Source organism: Alosa sapidissima, chromosome 3 (assembly GCF_018492685.1).
Source record: "Alosa sapidissima isolate fAloSap1 chromosome 3, fAloSap1.pri, whole genome shotgun sequence".
In the NCBI taxonomy this organism is placed as follows: domain Eukaryota; kingdom Metazoa; phylum Chordata; class Actinopteri; order Clupeiformes; family Clupeidae; genus Alosa; species Alosa sapidissima.
Genome location: NC_055959.1, coordinates 30,997,754 through 31,017,173, shown reverse-complemented (window position 1 = coordinate 31,017,173; position 19,420 = coordinate 30,997,754). Strand labels below are relative to the sequence as shown.

The following is a 19,420-nucleotide window of genomic DNA, read 5'->3' as shown; positions in this document are numbered from 1 at the left end:
ATAATCAGAAATATTATATATTTTAGCAAAGTAGGCCTAAGTAACAAATGTGTACAAAGTTGCACAAGTTAGGCTACAAAGTTACAAAATGCAACACGTGTCATGCACAGCATCCCCTCCACTCGCACGCATCACACCGGGCCAGCTGTGCTGTATTGTGTAGCTTACGTGCAACATGGAGCTTGAAGATGTAATGAAAAAAATAAAAACAGGAGAATTAACTTGTTTGGAGGAAACTCGAAGGTATGGAACCATTTTAAACAAGTCGTGGGCAGTGACAACATGTGTCGGCTTTGTCGAGTGCATTAAGTGCGGCATGCTGCTTGCCTTTGACAGCTAAAAAACGAGACTTCGGCGATGAACAGACACATGAAGCAGGCTTGCCATGGCAGAAGGGATGATAGTCAGCCTTCAATGTCCTATTTTGTTACTTCTCCAAGCATAGGCTACCCCTGAGGGCGAGGCAAGCCCTCACAGAGAAATGCGTTGATTTTTGCTGCAGAGACATAAGGCCATTTTAGCCTACGTTGTAAGTGGCTTACGCTTCTTCATTTAGATCCATTTGCGATCCATTTTATTCTGAATAAACAAACAATGCAGTTTACATGCTTCACTATTTGACCTTGACGAGCTCTTGTCCACGGATAACTTGGTTGCTATGTACAATGGCACCCTAACCAGCCTGCTTGATAGCTTTGCCCCTGTCAGGACTAGGCTTGTACCAGCAAACCGTACATGCCCCTGGTTCACCCCTGAGCTCAGGCAACTAAAGGCCGCTGGCCACTGTCTTGAACGGCTATATAAGAAAACTGGCCTTACAAATGTACTACTCATCACTCATAACCTCCTCCATGTCCAGGCCAAAAAACCCTATTTAGGACTGTGGACAAACTCCTCAAACCCCCTGTCACTGCCTGTCACTAAGGCCCCTGAGCAGTGCCAGGTCTTCTTACACTTCTTTGAAGACAAAATTAGCCAAATTTACCACTCCTTCAACCCCAATGCTATCTCTCTCTCTTCTTCTCTGGGCCCTCAGCTCTCCTATTTCACCACTATTGACTCCTTCACTATCACTGTCATCATTACTAAGTCCAGCAAACGAAATACTAAATCAATTGACCGAAACGCTTTCTTTTTGGAAATTAATTTTTGGGCTTAATGCCAGGGAGGGAGGGGAAAAATACTGCCTTTCATGGTAACGTAGTTACGGTAACGGAGTTACAGAACAGCATATTTTAAAAGTTTCCTAACAATATATATATTTTTTGATTTTCATGTCAAAACCATGAAAAGGAACACATGTTTAACATAAAAGAACAAATAAATAGTAATATCTTTCACAATTACTTTTAGATAAATATGCTTTTCAAGAGCACAAAATCCTAGTGCAGGTACTGTTCCGGCCCACTTCGAGCACTGGTTGTATACACAATGTCGTGTACAAGCAGATTCCTTCAAATGCACTGACTGTCAAAATACAGATGCATGTTGCTTGCTGTTAAAAGGACAGATGTCACTCTCATTAGTATACAAAATGTTACGCTTAAAACACACCCATGACTGATTAAGAAAGGGGGGGGGGGGGGTTGTTGAAATTTGTTCTCTGCATTTTACCCAATTCATACACACACACACTGTGAGCTGGGATCCCACACACAGTAGGAGTACACCTACACATCCGGAGCAGTGAGCTGGGATCCCACACACAGTAGGAGTACACCTACACATCCGGGAGCAGTGGGCTGGGATCCCACACACAGTAGGAGTACACCTACACATCCGGAGCAGTGGGCAGCCCTTAATATGGAACCCGGGGAGCAGTTGGGGGTTAGGTGCCTTGCTCAAGGGCACCTCATCCGTGGATGTGGATGTGGATGTGGGAGAGCTGTTTCGGATGTCAGGGATTGAACCGGCCACCCTTTGGTCACAAGTCCGATTCCCTAACCAGTAGGCAACGGATGCCCTAAACTTTGTGTCTCTGACCAAGCGTTTCCGATATCTAAAATAGAGCCCAATAAGTGTCTTAATCTCTCTTACCTCATACACATTGTCATCAAGGATTCTGGTGCCGAACACCACAATTCCATCTGTACTGATAATGGCATGGTCACTTCTGTCCAGGGCTTTGGATATCTTCTTTTTGCAGTCTACAATCATGGTCACAATATTCTTCTCCACACTGAGGGCTACACGGTGCCATCTGAAAGGATATGGTTAAAAACGAAGTGGTCTTTAGTTCACATTAAACATGAATATTGCAAAAAAAAAAGTTAAACAAATGTCATTCTTAGAACAACAAACTTGCAGGGCTCCAGCCTAACTTTTTTATATAGGTGCACCAGCACAAAATTTAGGTGCACCCAAATTTTTCATCGCGGTGTGGTATAAATTTATCACTATGGTTTGTAGACATCATGAGGAAAGAACGAGTTTGAAACTGTAAAGCATGTATTTATATTACCTCAACCATATTCAAGTAACACACTGAAGTTATTCCTAACTAACATACTTTTATAACATTTTAAATAACAAGTTTAACTTATATATATACTGAAGCTATTCTACCAGAATTCCCCCAATGTGCGCTCTGTATCCCTATGTCTCTCTTTGTTGCTTTGTGTCTTACTGTAGATGGGCAAAGCCTGTTTGAAAAAAGCATGCTTGGCCTGGCAGCTGCCGAGATAAAGACGTCATCGGAACGGTGTAAACCTCTGAACTTGTGTTACAGTGAAAGGTTTGTACCCTTGGCAGCAATAGTGCTGACTTGCAAAGATAAGACCGAACAACGATCCTTTCATAACGCCACCTGTGGGTTCGAAGTTGCCAAATGAATCTTTGTTTGTGACCGTTCCACATAGACTGTGCATTATACTTATTTATACTGGACTTTTGTGCGCTTTTATTTCTCAAACATATGGATCTATAACCTACGACTTCAGTGTACTTCTTAACATCGAAATCCAACACTTTATACCATCTTCCTGTGATTTTACCTGATTGTTCAAGTTGGCCGAGAGAGATTCTCCCGGATTTGAATCCAAACAACGAGCAATCACGGAGATGCTGGAGGAAGGAACATCGAGGAAAACAGGCCAGAGTGCGAAACAAATTACGAACTAGAGCACATCGTCCACCTGGCAGCTTTAGCTGTTGGATGCAGCAATTGAGCTAGGTTAAACCAGGTGTTTTCATTTTTTTTCGTACCGACAGTACTGGGTGACCTCGAGAAACGGAGATCAATTTGAAATTGTCAGAATTCCCCTTTAAAGTCCCTTTAACAATTTCAATTCTGGATTTGGTATTGCTATTGGTTCCAATCCTGCACGTAAAAAAAGAAGCTATGAGGAAATCTACAGGATTTGAGTTGTCTTGAGCACAGCCACATGGCACTCTTCCATTACCTTGCATTGTATTTAACACAGCAGCACACCTGATCCAACATGGTTTTACAAGAGAGTGACGCTAGCTGGTTTGTATACTAACTTTAGTGGATATCTGCACAACACACAGCATAGGCATTTTTGACATTTCATCAAAAAGGTTTTTTTTTGGATATACATAAGTTGAACAATTCAGTCATTTGATTTAAATGATATCCATAAATAATCAATCTAATAAAAAAAATATGTAGCACTACTTACTTTCCATCAGCCAAGTTGATTCCACGGAATAAGGGGTAATCCTCAGCTGCAGGTTTCCCATGCTGGTCTTCATACAGGAAAACTGGGGAGCGCCCAACTTCCACACCCATCTGCTGAATGCCATGTTCATTGTAAATTGAGAGCAAGAAAGACTGCACCCCAGCATTAGGCTTGATGGTCATGAGAATGGAGAAGTCCTGGGGAAACTCCTCTCCTGAAAGATATGCACAACGTATCACAATTTAGGGCTATAACACAAGACATAATACATTTTAAAAAAACACATTCAATCTTTTTCTTCATATCCACTTAAAATTTATTTAGATAAATTCCTCACTCTCTCTTTCACAGGACATCAGACTGCATATCTCGGTTGAGATTGACAGTGGGTCTGGAAAGGCTTCATTGACTTACAACTTCCAGGGGCATAATCAGCAGTGAAATGAAACTTAAATTGGTGAATTTAACTCTCACCAAATTGTTTGAGAAGTGCTGCAATCAAATCTTTTTTATAAATTAGGGATTTAAATATAATTGTTTACTTAATTACAAAAGAAAATACACATCCATATCGGTTTTACCCTGTCGCCATCAGTGCAGCCACTGGTTGTGTTGAATGCACTGCTCTATCGGTCATATACAGTAAAGCCTGACAATGCTGGATAAGTGATTGTGATTGGGGCCTGGGTTTTTGGAACATTGGAAATGGGTGTCAATGGCCTCCTTGCCAGACTGACCTGCAGAGCAAATTCAAATTTGCAAGGTGATAGGTTCACCTTGGTTTTCCCAGGCTAGGGAAGTACATCAATACACAAGAATACTTGGCCCTTATACTGTAATATAATTGACATATGTAAGTCGCTTTGGATAAAAGGGTCTGATAAATTGATAAATGTAAATAAAATGTTATATCAAGGAGTTTGACTAATGCGTAAAATGTATATTTGAGAAAAACGTTAGTCTAATATGTATGTGTTGAAGGATTATCACCTGGGAAAAAGTGCTTGGTGGGAGTGCTGAGCTGGGCCTCTTTGTCCACTCTGAAAGCAATGTCTGGTTTGGATCCTCTTCGGAGGGTGCAAAACCCTGGTACTTTTGTCACTCCATCTGGAGTGTTGTGAAAGTCAAACAACTTGAGCACATCCACTGGTCCAGCTGTGGGAATATAGGACACCATTTGTTAGTACATAATTGTCTTTAACATTTGTCAAAACATTGTCATCCTTACCACTGCATTTAGCCTTGTCATTTAGACCTACTGAATACCAAAACATGTACACATATTTTTTTTACTTATTTTATATTTAGTTTTCCCAACCTAGTTCCTAACTCCAAACAGCTATCACCCATCCAACCTCACGCCGTTGTGTAACGTCATAGCTGGTAGTGTAGTGGGCTAGCGGACAGTAGCCTGAAAGTTGTGGGTTCAAATCCTGGCTTTCACAGTTGTTCCCTTGAGCAAGGCAGTTAACCCCAAGTTGCTCCAGGGACAATGTAATCCCTATAGTTGACATGTAAGTCACTTGGGTAATAGACAGGAAATTACAGTATTGCTACCCACATCAAGAAGCTCAATGCTGAACTGACCAGGGTCAAGACCAAAAGTGGTCTGATAATGCATTAGCTGAACTGTAGGACTGATTTCCGAAACCAACATGGAGGTCTTTAGGGCGACAAAATAAACATACACTTTAAGCTATGTAAATGTCCCACAACTTCGATATTTTACAACATATCCTAAATGGTCGTTACTTGACATCAGAAGTAGCCTAATCGCTACCTGTAGTAGATGCGAGGAGTCAACAGCAGTAGCCTGTATGAAGCATTGATATCAGACGAGTGGTAAAAAAAGTTAAGCGAATAATAAGCTGGACATAAATTACATTTTGGACATGGTACGCTGCCATTTCGCGGGGCATCAGACATGGTAATATGTAAAATGCGTGACTTTCATACAAATCGGCCATAATGATATGCTGTTAACTTTTCCAAAATAGCGATTTTTGAAAACTTCCCTGTGAAAAATAGGACCTTCAATATATGGCCACAAGAGTGAATGCAACATAAAACAATTATCATTTTTAATTTTAGAATCCTTATTAATGGCAAAGTTTTTCATTAATGAGTCTCTCAGTGTGCTTGTTTTTCCGTGGTGAGCAGTGTATGTTGGGTATTTCTGTAAATGTAAATTTCTGTCACTGTAAATGTTAGTTTAAACACTCAAACTTTTCAGGTAGCCGACAGGCCAATCGCTAGCATTTCCGGACATTGCATTTCATTGTAAGCCTAGCCAGGCAGCTAGGCTACATGCTGCAACACAGGTATATTATGTCTTAGTGACATTGTTGTTTCTATGAACATGAATTGTTTATAGGCAACATCAACTTAACCGAGGCATAAAGTCCCCTGTATATCTTCATTAAATACTTAAACTTTTGAACTAGCTGATAGCCCAATTAGCTCGCTTGCCACCACTGGCTAGACACTGCAGTCAAACGGTTAACGGTTTTGGCCGTCCACACCCCTGAGGCAACATTTTACTGGCTGAAATTCACACAGTGTTTCGCTGTGTGGAAACCTACCGTTATGGCACAAAAAGGCTTATTGTGTGGTTATGCTACATGACAGAGATACAATATACCCACCATTCTAATCAGGAGACAGCCCTTACAAATGGCATAAATATAATTAATAAGTTTAGGGAAAACACACATCATTTTTTAAAAAATAAGTCACCTTTTGTTGTTTTGTTTGTTTTGTTATGATACATTTATTACCCCTTTGCAAACCACACAAAACATTCCGTGCCCTCGTGACACAAAAGGATTATTGTGTGGCCATGCTACATGGCAGAGATAATATACCATTGTAATCAGGAGAACTAGTCCTTTAAAATGTTATACATCATAGTTAATAAGTTTGAGTGTAACACACCTTGTTTTTAAACAAAACTGTACCACAAAAATATCTTTTTGTCAAGATAAATCTTATTATTTACCTAATTTATATTACAGATATAGTGTATGAGAGATAGACAACTTTGTGTTTTCCTTTGAGAAAAAAACAAAATCAATTTATCACCTTTGGTTCAGAAGTCATGATCAATTTACTTGTAACTGCAAGTCGCAGTAATGAGTAGAATGTTTTCATTCCCAGAAACAGCAGCACCTCGGATTGGGAGCCCAGGCTGCTAGCTTTCATGCCAGTACTGCTCGTGAGGCATTGGGGAGTAATTGGGGTTTACTAACATTCCACACACACACAGCTATGCTATCTGAAGCTGTAACTTACTACTGCCCGTGCAAACACTCGTATTAAGTTGTTTTACATCCACTGGGTAAAACAGACATAGTTATATATCCATAGAGATCATTTCCATGTTGGACAACATGTGTGATTACATGTTAAAGAGGTCTATTTGACATAAGTCTTACCTACCCCATTGACTTGTACAGTACCTACCCCATTGATCTGTACAGTAGCCGCCATTACCGTGATTCCCACAATTCTTAGCGATTTTACGACACAATCCCGACCTCTATTTCATTAAATAATCAAGAACAACAGCTTCCCCTTAGCAAAAAAGAGATCCAAAAGAGAATTGGGATACTCTCACATAAATGCGCAAAACTAAAGGGAAGGGAGAAGAGGAAACCTACCCATGTCTTTCCAAATCAGAAAGTATGGCTGACTAAGGCCTAAGGTCAGTCAGTGCTACATGTAAACTCGGAGAACACCCTTGATTGTGGACTGTTTAAACCAGTGGTCCCCAAACTTTTTCTTCCGAGGGCCAGCTCACTATGACTGGCTCTAAGAGAGGGCCAGAGACTCGGAGTACATCAGTAACCATAAATAGCTTAGTGCTGTGAAGAACAGCAGTCTACCTTACCAATCATGCTATAATCAGTGTAAAATGTAGCTCAAATGAAATAATACTAATAAAAAGACTTTAGCATTCCCAAAAGTGTTAGCAGGGAGTCCCAAAAGTATATTTTGAACTCTGAACTCTGTGTCTTTGCATACACAGCTCAAGTTGTGAACAAGCAATATCCTACAAATAATTTAAAGTTCTCAAACTATGAGAGTTTTATGAAGTGCTGGTGAGAACTTTGTGAACCTGATGAGAACTTTGTGAACTCTGTATGAACATTTGAACGAGTGAATAAAAAATAGAAATAATTATCCCAGAAATATGACTTGAATAGAATTAAGTTAGTTATTAACAATTAATTGATAAACTTTTAGAATACTTCTGCAGTCAGCATAGGCCTCTTGCATTGTTTGCAGGTAGGCCTACTTCATTCCGTTTTCTATGGCAAACGCGAAACAGCGCCAAAACAACTAGCAGTGGACAAAAAGAGTATTACATGTGTACTGTTAAGACACGCCATAGAGAATGAATGGGGGAAATTACGGAGGTTATAGTTTGACGATGTCGTACTCCTATGCTATATACCACGGACATGTTTTGGGGGGCCACCCAAAATGAGGTTGCGGGCCGTAGTTTGGGGACCACTGGTTTAAACCAATATGTTCACACATGGCTAAATTAGAAAAGAGGAGTAGTTGAGAAGGAGTTTCTTTCCCCAAGTCATCTGCATCCTGAACACCAAATCAACAACTTGATGTCTCAAAATTTTCTTCAGCTGAAAAAAGAAAAAACTGAAGTAGTTTAATTTGGTAAAAAAAGAAGGAAAGACTTGCCACTCTCCTTGACACAAAAGGGCTCAACAGGATACTGTTAAAAATCTTTTGGTGTATTAATTGACAGTGATCTAAATATCAACAGTCACATGAAAGCAATAACTAAATCAGCTTTTTACCACCTCAAAAACATTGACAGTGCCAGCAGTACCTTCTCTGGTCACAACATTTCCCCTTTCCCCATCAATCACCAATCTTGGTGTTAGATTTGACCACCATCTCACCTTTGAAATCCATATCAAACTAAAAAAGCAAAGAAATTTAGGTGACAGTGTTTAAATTGAGGGACATTTGGCCATATTTACTGAAGTGAGCAGGCCAACCCGCTTAACCAATGAGCAGTCCCTTATAGAACTCAACAGTCACCACCTACCTCCCTAAGGAGTCAGGTACTGGATATAAGTTCCCCATTCCCCATCGTGATCGTGCAACATTTAATTTTGTGCAAAACAAAAACTAATGGAAAAACAACAAAAATACATTATATTATACATATGTATACAGTATGTATACATTTAATTTCCAATCGAAGGAACTACTAATCCCATGATCAGCTATTGCGAATAATGCATTTTCCAATGTTTGCCAACCTAATGATAGTTTTAAACACTTAATTTTGACTGTAAGACAAGATGACTTAATCCACAGTTTACATTAAGCCATTTCCACTTCAAGGTAAGCAAAACAGATTTCACTGGATGGCCACACATAGACCTGTGAAGTTCTATATAATATAATTGGTTGATCATGCCGTAGCTGATTTTAACCTTAGACTGTATAAAAAAGGTTTTAAGTCTACATTGGATGGTTACACTTGTATGACTTATAATCCAGTTCTCAAAGGAGAATGTGAATTAGATTGTTACTTCCGGAACCTCAGTGGGCTGTGACTGTTAAGGTCTGGATGGCTCCCTGCAAAGTTCCCTTGTTATACACATAGCATAACACTGTTTGAGTATGTACAGGCTTTATTTTGCTGCCATTTTGGTAGATCAAAAAGAAAAGCCAGATGAATGTACACAAATACTGACAAATTGTCAAGTTATCTCATTTAATAACTTTGTGTGTACTTAAGCACCCGTCAACAGCAAAAGCCCGTAAATTCAGAACATCCAATGAGATGTCATCTCCATACTATATAGTAGAATTTGATAAAAATAATATGAAATCCATTTAAAAAATAGTATTTATGACATAAATGATCAAGGAAAGCAAGATTTTATCAGTTATATGTATCAAATGAGAAATGGAAAAGTTCACTATTTTGTTTTTTTTGTACCTTAATAGGGCAACGTATCCCAGGAGATACAACTCATAAAATCCAAAATATCCAAAATATTTCAAAAATGAATGTGGAAATGTTTTCCTTGCAAATGAGACAGAATGTAACATAAAATTATTTTTTACTACTATTTTTTCACTCTTGCCTGTTTAAGGGTTAAAATGTGGTCTTAAAACTTTTTTTATGATGATTTTTAATTATTTTGACCAGCTTCTGATTTTCACCGCTGCCTTTTTTAAAAATATTTTTTAAATTTAAATTTATATTTATTCATTTAGCAGACACTGTAGCCCAACGTGACTTACATACTGTATGTATGTCAACTATATTATTGAACCGACAACTTTCAGGCTACTGCACGCTAGCCCAGCTACACTACCACCGCATCATTTATCTTCCAAATGTGTTTTTCTTTTCTTTTATTGTTTTAACTGCATTATTTTTTCATTCTGTAGCACTAATAGATTCCTTGTCAATGTAAAGTGTGTTATAATAAAATGTGCTGCAGATCCCCAGTGTGACAGTGTTTGGCCCATTGCAATTGATTTTGTTATTGTTTAATTTGTATTTACATTTGCTTTCATTGTACCACTGACAGGAGGCCCTAATCAGTGTTTGCAGCCCTGCCGTGAGAATATTGGTTAATGTTATTGTATTTTCTGTTTGCTCTATGCTTTTGTATGACCCATCCCTACACTGGATGCCTGTTAAAAGTCGCATTGACTTCAAAATATTACTTCTAACATACAAAGCCATAAATGGCCGGGCACCAGAATATATTAAAGATCTCCTAGTCCCATATAACCCATCCAGACCGCTACAATCACAGAATACTTCTTGTTATTCCAAGAATCTCAAAAACTACAGTAGGAGGCAGAGCTTTCTGCTATCGCGCACCCCTCCTCTGGAATAATCTCTCTCCCTCAATTCGATTAGCAGACACCCTCCCTATTTTTAAGTTTAGATTTAAAACACCTCTTTACTGCCTCCCATAGTTAGGTATGGTGCAACTTCACCCACCTCAGGGATTTTTGGAATGGACCACCCTGCTGTGTCCTCATGTGACTGGCACGATGGTGGTCGTGGTAGTGGTGATGGTTGCGTGCGATGGTGGTCACTGACCATACCTGCGCTGGTGTTGACTACCCTTCACCATGCCTTAGTTATGCTGCTATAGCATAGTGCTGTCATTGACTTTTCATGTGTCACGCCATACAACCCCCCCCCCTCTCTTCTCTCCCCTTCTCTCTCTCTCTCAACTCTCCCTCTCTTGCCTATTCTCACTATGGTATACTGCAACAATATATAGTACCACTGATTTACTTATTGACATTAGCCATTTTGATTTTCAGTAATACTAACCCACTCTACATTTCTCTTTCTTCCCCCTTACCTCACTTGTGAGGTATACCATCACCAGTCATCAGCCATCCGTGTGCTTGGCCCTCATCTCACCTGAAGTCCAATCCCTACGACTGCCCTATCATCGCCTATTACTGTCCCCCTACCTGGATTCCTGGTCCGTACAGCCTAGCGACCCACCACCTGCGCTATGACAACTTTGCCCGGATTCCTGGCCCGTACTGCCGGCCCACCACTTGCCATATGACAAATCCTAATCCCCTGGACAATTCCATTTCTTTCTGACACTAAATTAGGATTAATGCATTATCATATCGGATATGTAACCATCCCACCTCTTGTAACATTCACCTCAGGTGGCTTTAAACACCATGTCCTATTCTCCACACCTGACTAACGTATGCATTTGTCATGTATACAGACCTTACTGTCCTGTATCTGACCCTAGGCAGATGGGTCAGGCCCTTGAGTCGTGGATCTGCTCGAGGTTTTCTCCTATATGTACAGTATCTCCATTTCTAGGGAGTTTTTCCTCGCCCCTCTTACCCATGAGCCTTCTTTTCTTTTCTTTTTTTTTCTCTGATTGTCTAACACTCTGTAAAGCGCCATGAGACATGTGTAATGATTTGGCGCTCTATAAGTACAATTAAATTGAAATTGAAATAGCCAGAATCCTTTTTATAGCTATTGATATCTAGTGCTGGGGCCAGCAAGTACTGTATTTTGTGTTTGTTACCATTTTGGCTGCATCTGTGTGTGAGTGTGGCCCCACTAACCCAGTGTCTCCTTCCTCAGTTTCTTAGGAGCTGAGGGCCCAAGGTGGAGGTGCAGTGACCCTTGTAGTGGTGAGATACCCCTTGTGTACCATGTCTACTTCCTTTCACTGGCTGTGAGTTTGTTTTGCCGTTGTGTTGATGAGTGATAAAGCATGTGTGAGTGAGTGACCCCCTGGAGACTCGCTGAACTCTCACCAGTAAGCCTCAGCCCTGTACCCTATCCCCCTTTCTCTCCTGTCTTAGTGTACTTGTGCACACACATGTGCGTGTGTACATGTACATGTGTTAGTTTGACGTGTGTGTATATATTGTCTGTGTACATGGTGTTAATAAAAGCTTGATTTCTTTTATGGAACCATGTCTCCTACTGTTTTAGTTTACGAGCCTGAGTGCCTTATTGGGTTAAGGTTATTGATGTGTGAACTATGTCTTTGGGTGCAAGTTGGGTGCAGCTTAGTCAGCTTCTGTGTACAGGTGAAGGCCTTAAAAACCTATACCACTTGCCACAATGCACTCCATTACACCTTTGATTACCGAGATTGGTAGGTGGTGTTGTGGACCTCTGTCTCCACACAGCCCTTAAACATCAGCCTGATCCTTAACATTGATAAGATCACGGAGCTAATCCTAGCTACCCCTCTGCAACCTCTGTGGATTAAGGGCAAGGAAGTGGACCGTGTTGATATCTCCAACAACCTGCACTGATCAGCAAACCATCAACCACTGTCAAGAAGGCTTTGCAACCACTCTACTTCATCAGGGGACTCATGTACAAAGCTTCCGTACGCACAAAAATGTTGTGTACGCCAGCTCTCGGTCGGATGTATCAAGAGTAAATGAGCATGAGAATGCGGGTTCCTCCCGGGTTTCTCCACGCCAACTATATGTGTGGTGTATGCACATTTCCAATGTGTATCGCCAGTTGGCGACACGTAGAGGCAAGGCAGCGCAACAACATTAGTTGATCACGAGTCTAGGCCTTTATTTGCACACACACTTATTCGAAGTAGGCCTATGTTTCTAGATAAATGGGCATGCAACATGTGCAAATACTACTAAGCTATGCAACAGCCTACAGCTATAATGTCAACTGTAGTCTTATCAGAGGATTTCAAGAATTAAAAGTGAATGTGAAACCTATGTAGAAACAGCCTTATATTTAGTTCCACAATTGTTGATGAATGGCTTATCAAACATTTCAGATTTTGAAAAGCTTTCCTCGAAACCTGTGATGAATGGGGTCAGCGTCACGCATTTGCCCATGCCATTGGCCAGGTGTTTTCACTTCATATCTCCAATAGTTTTCATTCAAAAATATACATATATGGGAAAGGATCATCCAAGTGAATAGCTATAGCCCAGTGGTGTAGTGTAGTTAGCTGTAGTGGGTATACTGATATGTAGTATAGTTAACTGTAGTGGGTATACTGTGATCAACCCCAAATGTTAATACCTATCCTTGCCTATTTTAAGTGAGGATACTGAGATGGTGATGCTTTTTAAGTGGGTATTCACCTTATTCTGCGCGCAAACATGGGGGCGCTAGCTTTGCCCACATTGTCTCCGAACTTCCGATTGAGCAGTACATCCATTGCGATACATTGAGATAGCAGAGCTCTATCGAGATGACTGGCATCATATATTATGGGTCATCCTAAAGTTAGGAACGTTTATTTAGGATTTTGGTGACTTAAGACATTTCTGTTATACAGCTTTCCTATCTGAAGTTAGGAAAAAACTGACTTTGAAGCGGCTGTTCTGTAAGTTAGCCTCTCTATCCTCTTCTGCCGTGTTATCCCAATGAAGCTAACTAGACGTAGCTAGCCGACCGGAAGTTTAAAGACAACGTGGAATTAACAAAAATGGGCGGGGCTGAATAAGGTGAATACTGTGTAGTCCTGCGTATCACGTAGACTACACCACTGCTATAGCCTGTGTAATTGACTGCATGGGCTACTTTGACTTTCCTCGAGTAAGCATTCACATTATTGTTGTCACACTTGTGCAAATTATAGGAATATGATCAAGAAATCGTAATGTTGTCAAGGTGGCCTGGATCAACTTTGTTTATTTTACTTTGGGTGCGCGATGTGTGGTCTCTTATTTGGACACGATTGAATTTCCCCTTGGGGATCAATAAAGTATCTTGAATTTTCTCAATCTATCTTGATTTAATGACTTTATTAATGAATGCAGTTCTTTTGTAATGGTCCAAATGGCCACCAAACCCTGTTATGCAAACCCTCTCACCTACTTGCAGACTGACCAATGAATCTGTCACGGTCTCTGAACCTAGTAGCCACTGCCACGCTCTGCCACTACTGTTTTTTTGTTATTAATTACAGATGATAAAGACGTAAGATTCTTGCCATTTCGTTGGCTAAGAGCACTTCTACCTCACATTCGCTGGAAATAAACTTTTTTTTTAATTTGATGATTTCAATTATTACATTTTGGAGCAGGTTCGAGTACGGATGGATCCACAAATGAGTTTTCATTCTTATTAATATTGCGGGATAGGCCATTTTGTCTTCGCGGAGGTCTGTGCTCTCGAGTGGCCTTCTAGTTAGCACATTAAAATGAGTGTGATTGACGGAGGAGGGAGGGTGGAGTGTAATGCTCGTTTATGTCAGGCCTTAATTTCATGTTAATTGGGATGTACAAAGAAAAGTTGTGCAGATTGCTGCGTACGCACAGTTTCATACATCTGAATTTTTTTGTGCATCCGCTACTTTCCAGATTTTCGCGCACGTGATGTTTTAGTAGGAATTCAATGCAAGTCTTTGTACATGAGGCCCCTGGTCACTAAAGAAAGCTGGCTTGAGTTGACGGCTTCTTGGACAGGCCTACAGAGGTCTAGTGGAGAGTATCCTCACCAGAGACATCACTGTATGATACGTAAACACTACAGTGAAGGATAAAAAGGCCCTTTAGCAGATTATTAAAATGGCACAGAGGATTATTGGCACACAGCTCCCCTCCATAGACACTCTCTTCACACTGTGCAGCAGGAACAAACTGCAGGCCATTCTAAAAGAGCAACATCACCCCAGATACTCGCTCCCTAAACACCAACGAAGGCACTACTAACCAGAGAGCATCAGAACCAATAGAAAGAGGTTCCACAACAGTTTTTTTCCCCAACAGCTGTCAGACAGCTGGCCGAGGACATCCAGGCTGGAGTGAGGTACACATTTCCCAGTCTAAAATCCCTGACAGAGTGATCACAGACAGCACCCTCCCACACACACACAATGTTCCATATGTTATATCTACATTACCTATAATCTGAAGCCTTTCATTGTGCACTATGATTGCACGTTACTCCGCTATTAGTCTATTACGCTATTACCCTCTTTGTATTTTATTATGCTATCATGAAAATCTTTTATATTATATTGTTTTATACTGTGTTTTTATATTGTTCTTTTATATTATATTGTTTTATACTGTGTTTTTATATTGTTCTTTTATATTATGTGAGTGTGAGACCCCCCCCCCAAGAATTCCAATGCACTTGCACTTGGACAAATTGCAATTAAAGTACTTGAGCTTGAGCTGACTGAACAAGTTTGATAGGAAAGCCAATTCTGTCATTTGAGGTGCAATTTAGCTGGATTAAAATGAGGCGATGGCAGAAAGGTGAATGCTTGACAAGCTGAGTATTCTAAACAACACTTCTACTCTAACTGATAGGCTTGTTGAGCTGAAGAACACCTTCAGTGGCAGGCTGATCTCCCCCAACTGTTCAACTGAGACGCACAGAGGATTGTTTCTGCCAAAATGCCAGACTACCAAACTCTTGCCAGATTCTGCCAAAGTTTATAATTCCTCTGCTTTTTGCTGCAATGTTAGATTGACGTGGCTTTCATCTCTTTATCATGATGCTTTTGAGACATTGGGCCCTATTTTTAAGGGTGGGCAAAATGCAAAGTTTGTCAACAAGCTAAGCTCTTGTATTGTATGTGGGAATATTGAGCAGACTCATCAATGCCTTTACAGGTGTTTAAAGGTGCAATATTTGCATATAAAGGATCTTCCAGGATTGATCTTGAAAGAATACAAAGAAACAACCGTTTTGACATTATGTTGTACAGATATCCACTGAAGTCAGCATGCAAACCAGCTAGTGCCAGCCCAGCTCTTGTAAAACCAAATTGTACCACGTGTGGCTGCGGTATTAAATACAGTGCAAGTAAGTGGAAAAGTGCTGTGTGGCTGTATTCAGAACCACTCAAATCAAACAGAATTCCACATACTGTAGCTCCGGTCTTACCCATTGTGTTAAATGAGCAAATTGATTTAACCTAGTTATTAAAGGTTCTCTAAGCACAGTTGGGTGACATCCCTTCTGTTGATACTTCAAACAAAACAAGAGAGCTATTGAACCTTGCCCCTTCCTCCCATGCAACTGAAACTATCATCTTGTCAGTGATTGGCTGGAACAATTTCTTATGTTTCATGGTCCAGGCTGGACCAGGCTGTTTTTGTTCAGGCTGTTGTAGTTCTTGTCCACAGGGACCACCGTTTTTTTACAGCGTATTTAAGGACAGACAGCTAGCAGATTGTTGTTGTGTTTGAGGTATGTGACAAAAAAATGTCTAGCTTAGAAACCGCGTAACAAGACTTAGGTTGTTTTCACACCTGGCTAGTTGAATCGGAACTACGGGACAACTACAAGATTACAAGTTTATTTGACTTTTAACACAGTAGAGATCTAGCTAGCCTATGTTTTGAATTTCAAGCGAATCGTCTAATGTTCGTCTAAGGCTAACTTTAGCGGTGTTACGTGCGAGAACGGGAGAGTGGGAGAGTGGGAGAGTAGCCTTTGACTTTGGACATGCACGGACATATGGAGCTCTTATAATAAGTTACATTTTGTTAAGTGTTAGGCGACTTCGGGATGGTGTCCTCAGCTGTCAAATGTGACCAATCAGGGAACAATTTAATCATGCGTGGGGTTGTTTATTGACAAAAGTTTAATCTCACATGGGATTGTTATATCATTTCTTTTGATCTAAATGCTGCTATGTGAATACAAACGAACCCAGGGACAATGTCAGGACAGTCCCGATTTTGAGATGCGTGTCCCGAGTCCTGACAAAAGCCTGTCGGGACGCTAAAATGTCCCAGTTTACACCAACCACTATTAAAGTGTCCCGGTTGTCAGAGTTTACATATCCGACATGGTCTTATTATAGCCCGATCATTAACTAAACCCATGTAGAAAGACTAAAGCGTCCGGCGTATGATTTCGATAATGTGTGTGTGCGTGCGTGTGTCAGTCAATAGCAGTCTGTATAATCTTTGCAACCAACGTTACAATGTATCCATAAGCATTCTTGCAATGCCTCTTCATATCTGTCTCGTTTTTGCGGTCAGGCTACGCTATGACAATGTTGAAGACCAAGTCATCATTCTCAAAATGACGTTGAGTTAAATGTTTTCATGCATGTCTGGATAACGTGTGAGCAATGTTTAGGAGACAAACAAATGACTTTGCACTTGTGTTTCGGCATAGTACAGGTCCTTTTTCTCTCACTGAAAGTGCGCAGAACTTGTGCGTTTACATAACAATATTTAATAAATTTTCTCGGGGGTGACACCACCGAACCCCCTGGCCTTAAAGAAAACATGTCTGGCCTTAAAGGCCTTAAAGAAAACATGTCTGTGTCTGTTTGAGCTGCCGCATGTTCACGTTAAACGCGGTCACGCACAAAGTGTCCCGGTTTTAGTTCCGACAAATCTGGTCACCCTAAGGTAAACTCATGAGGTATTACATATTTTAATTAGCTTCATTGTCTTAAAACATTTAATCATAGATGCTATAGGACAGGTATAACCATTTTATGGGATGGAAAATGTAACACTATAATAAAACAAAATGGATTTTTTTCCCACATGATCACTATATGCCTTAAAATAAACTTTAGCATAATTAGCTATCTACTTTAGCTAATTCAGAAAGCTAGTCAACAGCTCCCTCATCTGGGCAACGTTATCTCTTTTTTATCACTTTTTTTCGGACAACTTTTTTTCTGACAAAGTTTTGTCTGATGCTGACAGCGGTTTTTCTGTTGCCGAGGCCATTTGGTTTGAAGCAGTTTCAGCTGACGGAGATTTTCCGAGACATGACACTTTTTGGTCTGACACTTGACTTTCATAGAGTTGGCAGAGGATTTTCTGAGGCTGACGACTTTTGGTCCGAGGCCATTTTTTCCGAGACGTAATACAGTTTGTCTGAGGTTTTTCTGAGACTGAGTGACTTTTAGGCTACTCCGACGCTGATGCACGCCTGTGACGTGATGCCTTTTCATCTTTTGTTTGAGTCTGACACATGAGTCTGAGATTTGAGTATGTCCTAAAATGAACACAGTACTTGGTCTGTGATTACACCTGAATGAGAGTATAGTTCCATGTCAAATCAGCCTAGAAAATCTCCACGTTTCATTTTCTATTAGTCTTAATACACTTTCTAACTTGAGAAGAGACAAGTTTTAAATAGAAAAATTACCGGAAATCTTAGTCACTTTTAAACGTGGTGCTAGCAGGCAAGATGCTAATGGTCTAATCCGATTCAATGGTCTATGCTAGGCTGGAGCAGTAGTAAAAGTAGTATCGCCAGACTGAGAGAACGGCTGGATGAACTTGAGAAAGGTAAAAATCAATTGTTTAACTCAAGTGGAGGTGGAAAATGAGTTTAATTCCCCAAATGGTGGAATATCCCTTTAAAGGCACATTATGCAGGTTTTTTAGCTTAATATGCAAGTTTTTTTGCTTCATTTACCTTCATTTAACCGCTTCAGAGTCATTGGAATGGTTATATGACTTTTTTCGGGTTAAATGGTGGCCGTCTCGCTTCCCCCTAGCGCCTGTGAGCGGAAAAACCACCCTTGCAACTGTGGGCCGGCGGGCAGACTCGAGTCACATTTTTTAGGACTTGAGACTTGCTTGATCAACATGTATAAAAGACTCGACTTGACTTTGACTTGCTATTCATGACTTGAGACTTGACTTAGACTTGAGACAAATGACTTGAAATGACTTGACTTTTTATTTTTTTCATAGATATTAAGGAGTTAACGTTACGATTTTAGAAAATCTGCTTAGGTGCTGTTGCATGCGTCACGCGAGCGAACCTGACATTGTTACCAAGTAACGCGACAGACCGACAGCGAGTGCCAGATCAAATGAGACAGACTGAGGTAGGCCAACTTGCAAATATGGAAGGCTCTACATTTATACCAAAACCAAATAATGTTTGGCTTCACAGATGATGTATCTGACAACTCAAAGGATAAATGAACAGCAGTCTGCAAGTGTGCAAAATAGCGACATAACCACCACCACGTTAATGTTCATCCGTCAGAAGTTAGTCGTGTTAGAAACCTAACGTCAAATTTGAGGCATGTTAAGAGTTGGCTTTGAATCTATTATGCTTTTTAGTTAACGCCATATTAGGTTAAAATGTGTGAAATGGCAAAGTGAAACATTTTCTTGTCTAAGTTTAATCTTGATATATAGCGAAAATGTAACCTAAAATAAGCACCTCTCTTTCTCCCTCCCTCTTAAACACGTCCCTGTTCCATACGTTACAGCCGTAGGCTAACAACATTAAGTAGGCCTAGCCAACTGCCAGCAATCAGCATAGAAAA

The 19,420-nt window shown here is 40.4% G+C and overlaps 1 protein-coding gene across 2 annotated transcripts in view; it reads right to left on the bottom strand.

Moving 5' to 3' along the window:
* LOC121705589 (collagen alpha-1(XI) chain-like) overlaps positions 1 to 19,420 on the bottom strand; it is a 126,957-nt gene that overhangs the window by 99,573 nt on the left and 7,964 nt on the right. For both annotated transcript variants that reach the window (XM_042086647.1, XM_042086648.1), the window contains exons 2-4: positions 4,632 to 4,796; positions 3,642 to 3,855; positions 2,038 to 2,200 (exon numbers count right to left, since the gene is read on the bottom strand). In XM_042086647.1, coding sequence (XP_041942581.1) covers positions 2,038 to 2,200; positions 3,642 to 3,855; positions 4,632 to 4,796 — 542 coding nt within the window. The remainder of the gene's footprint in view (positions 1 to 2,037; positions 2,201 to 3,641; positions 3,856 to 4,631; positions 4,797 to 19,420) is intronic.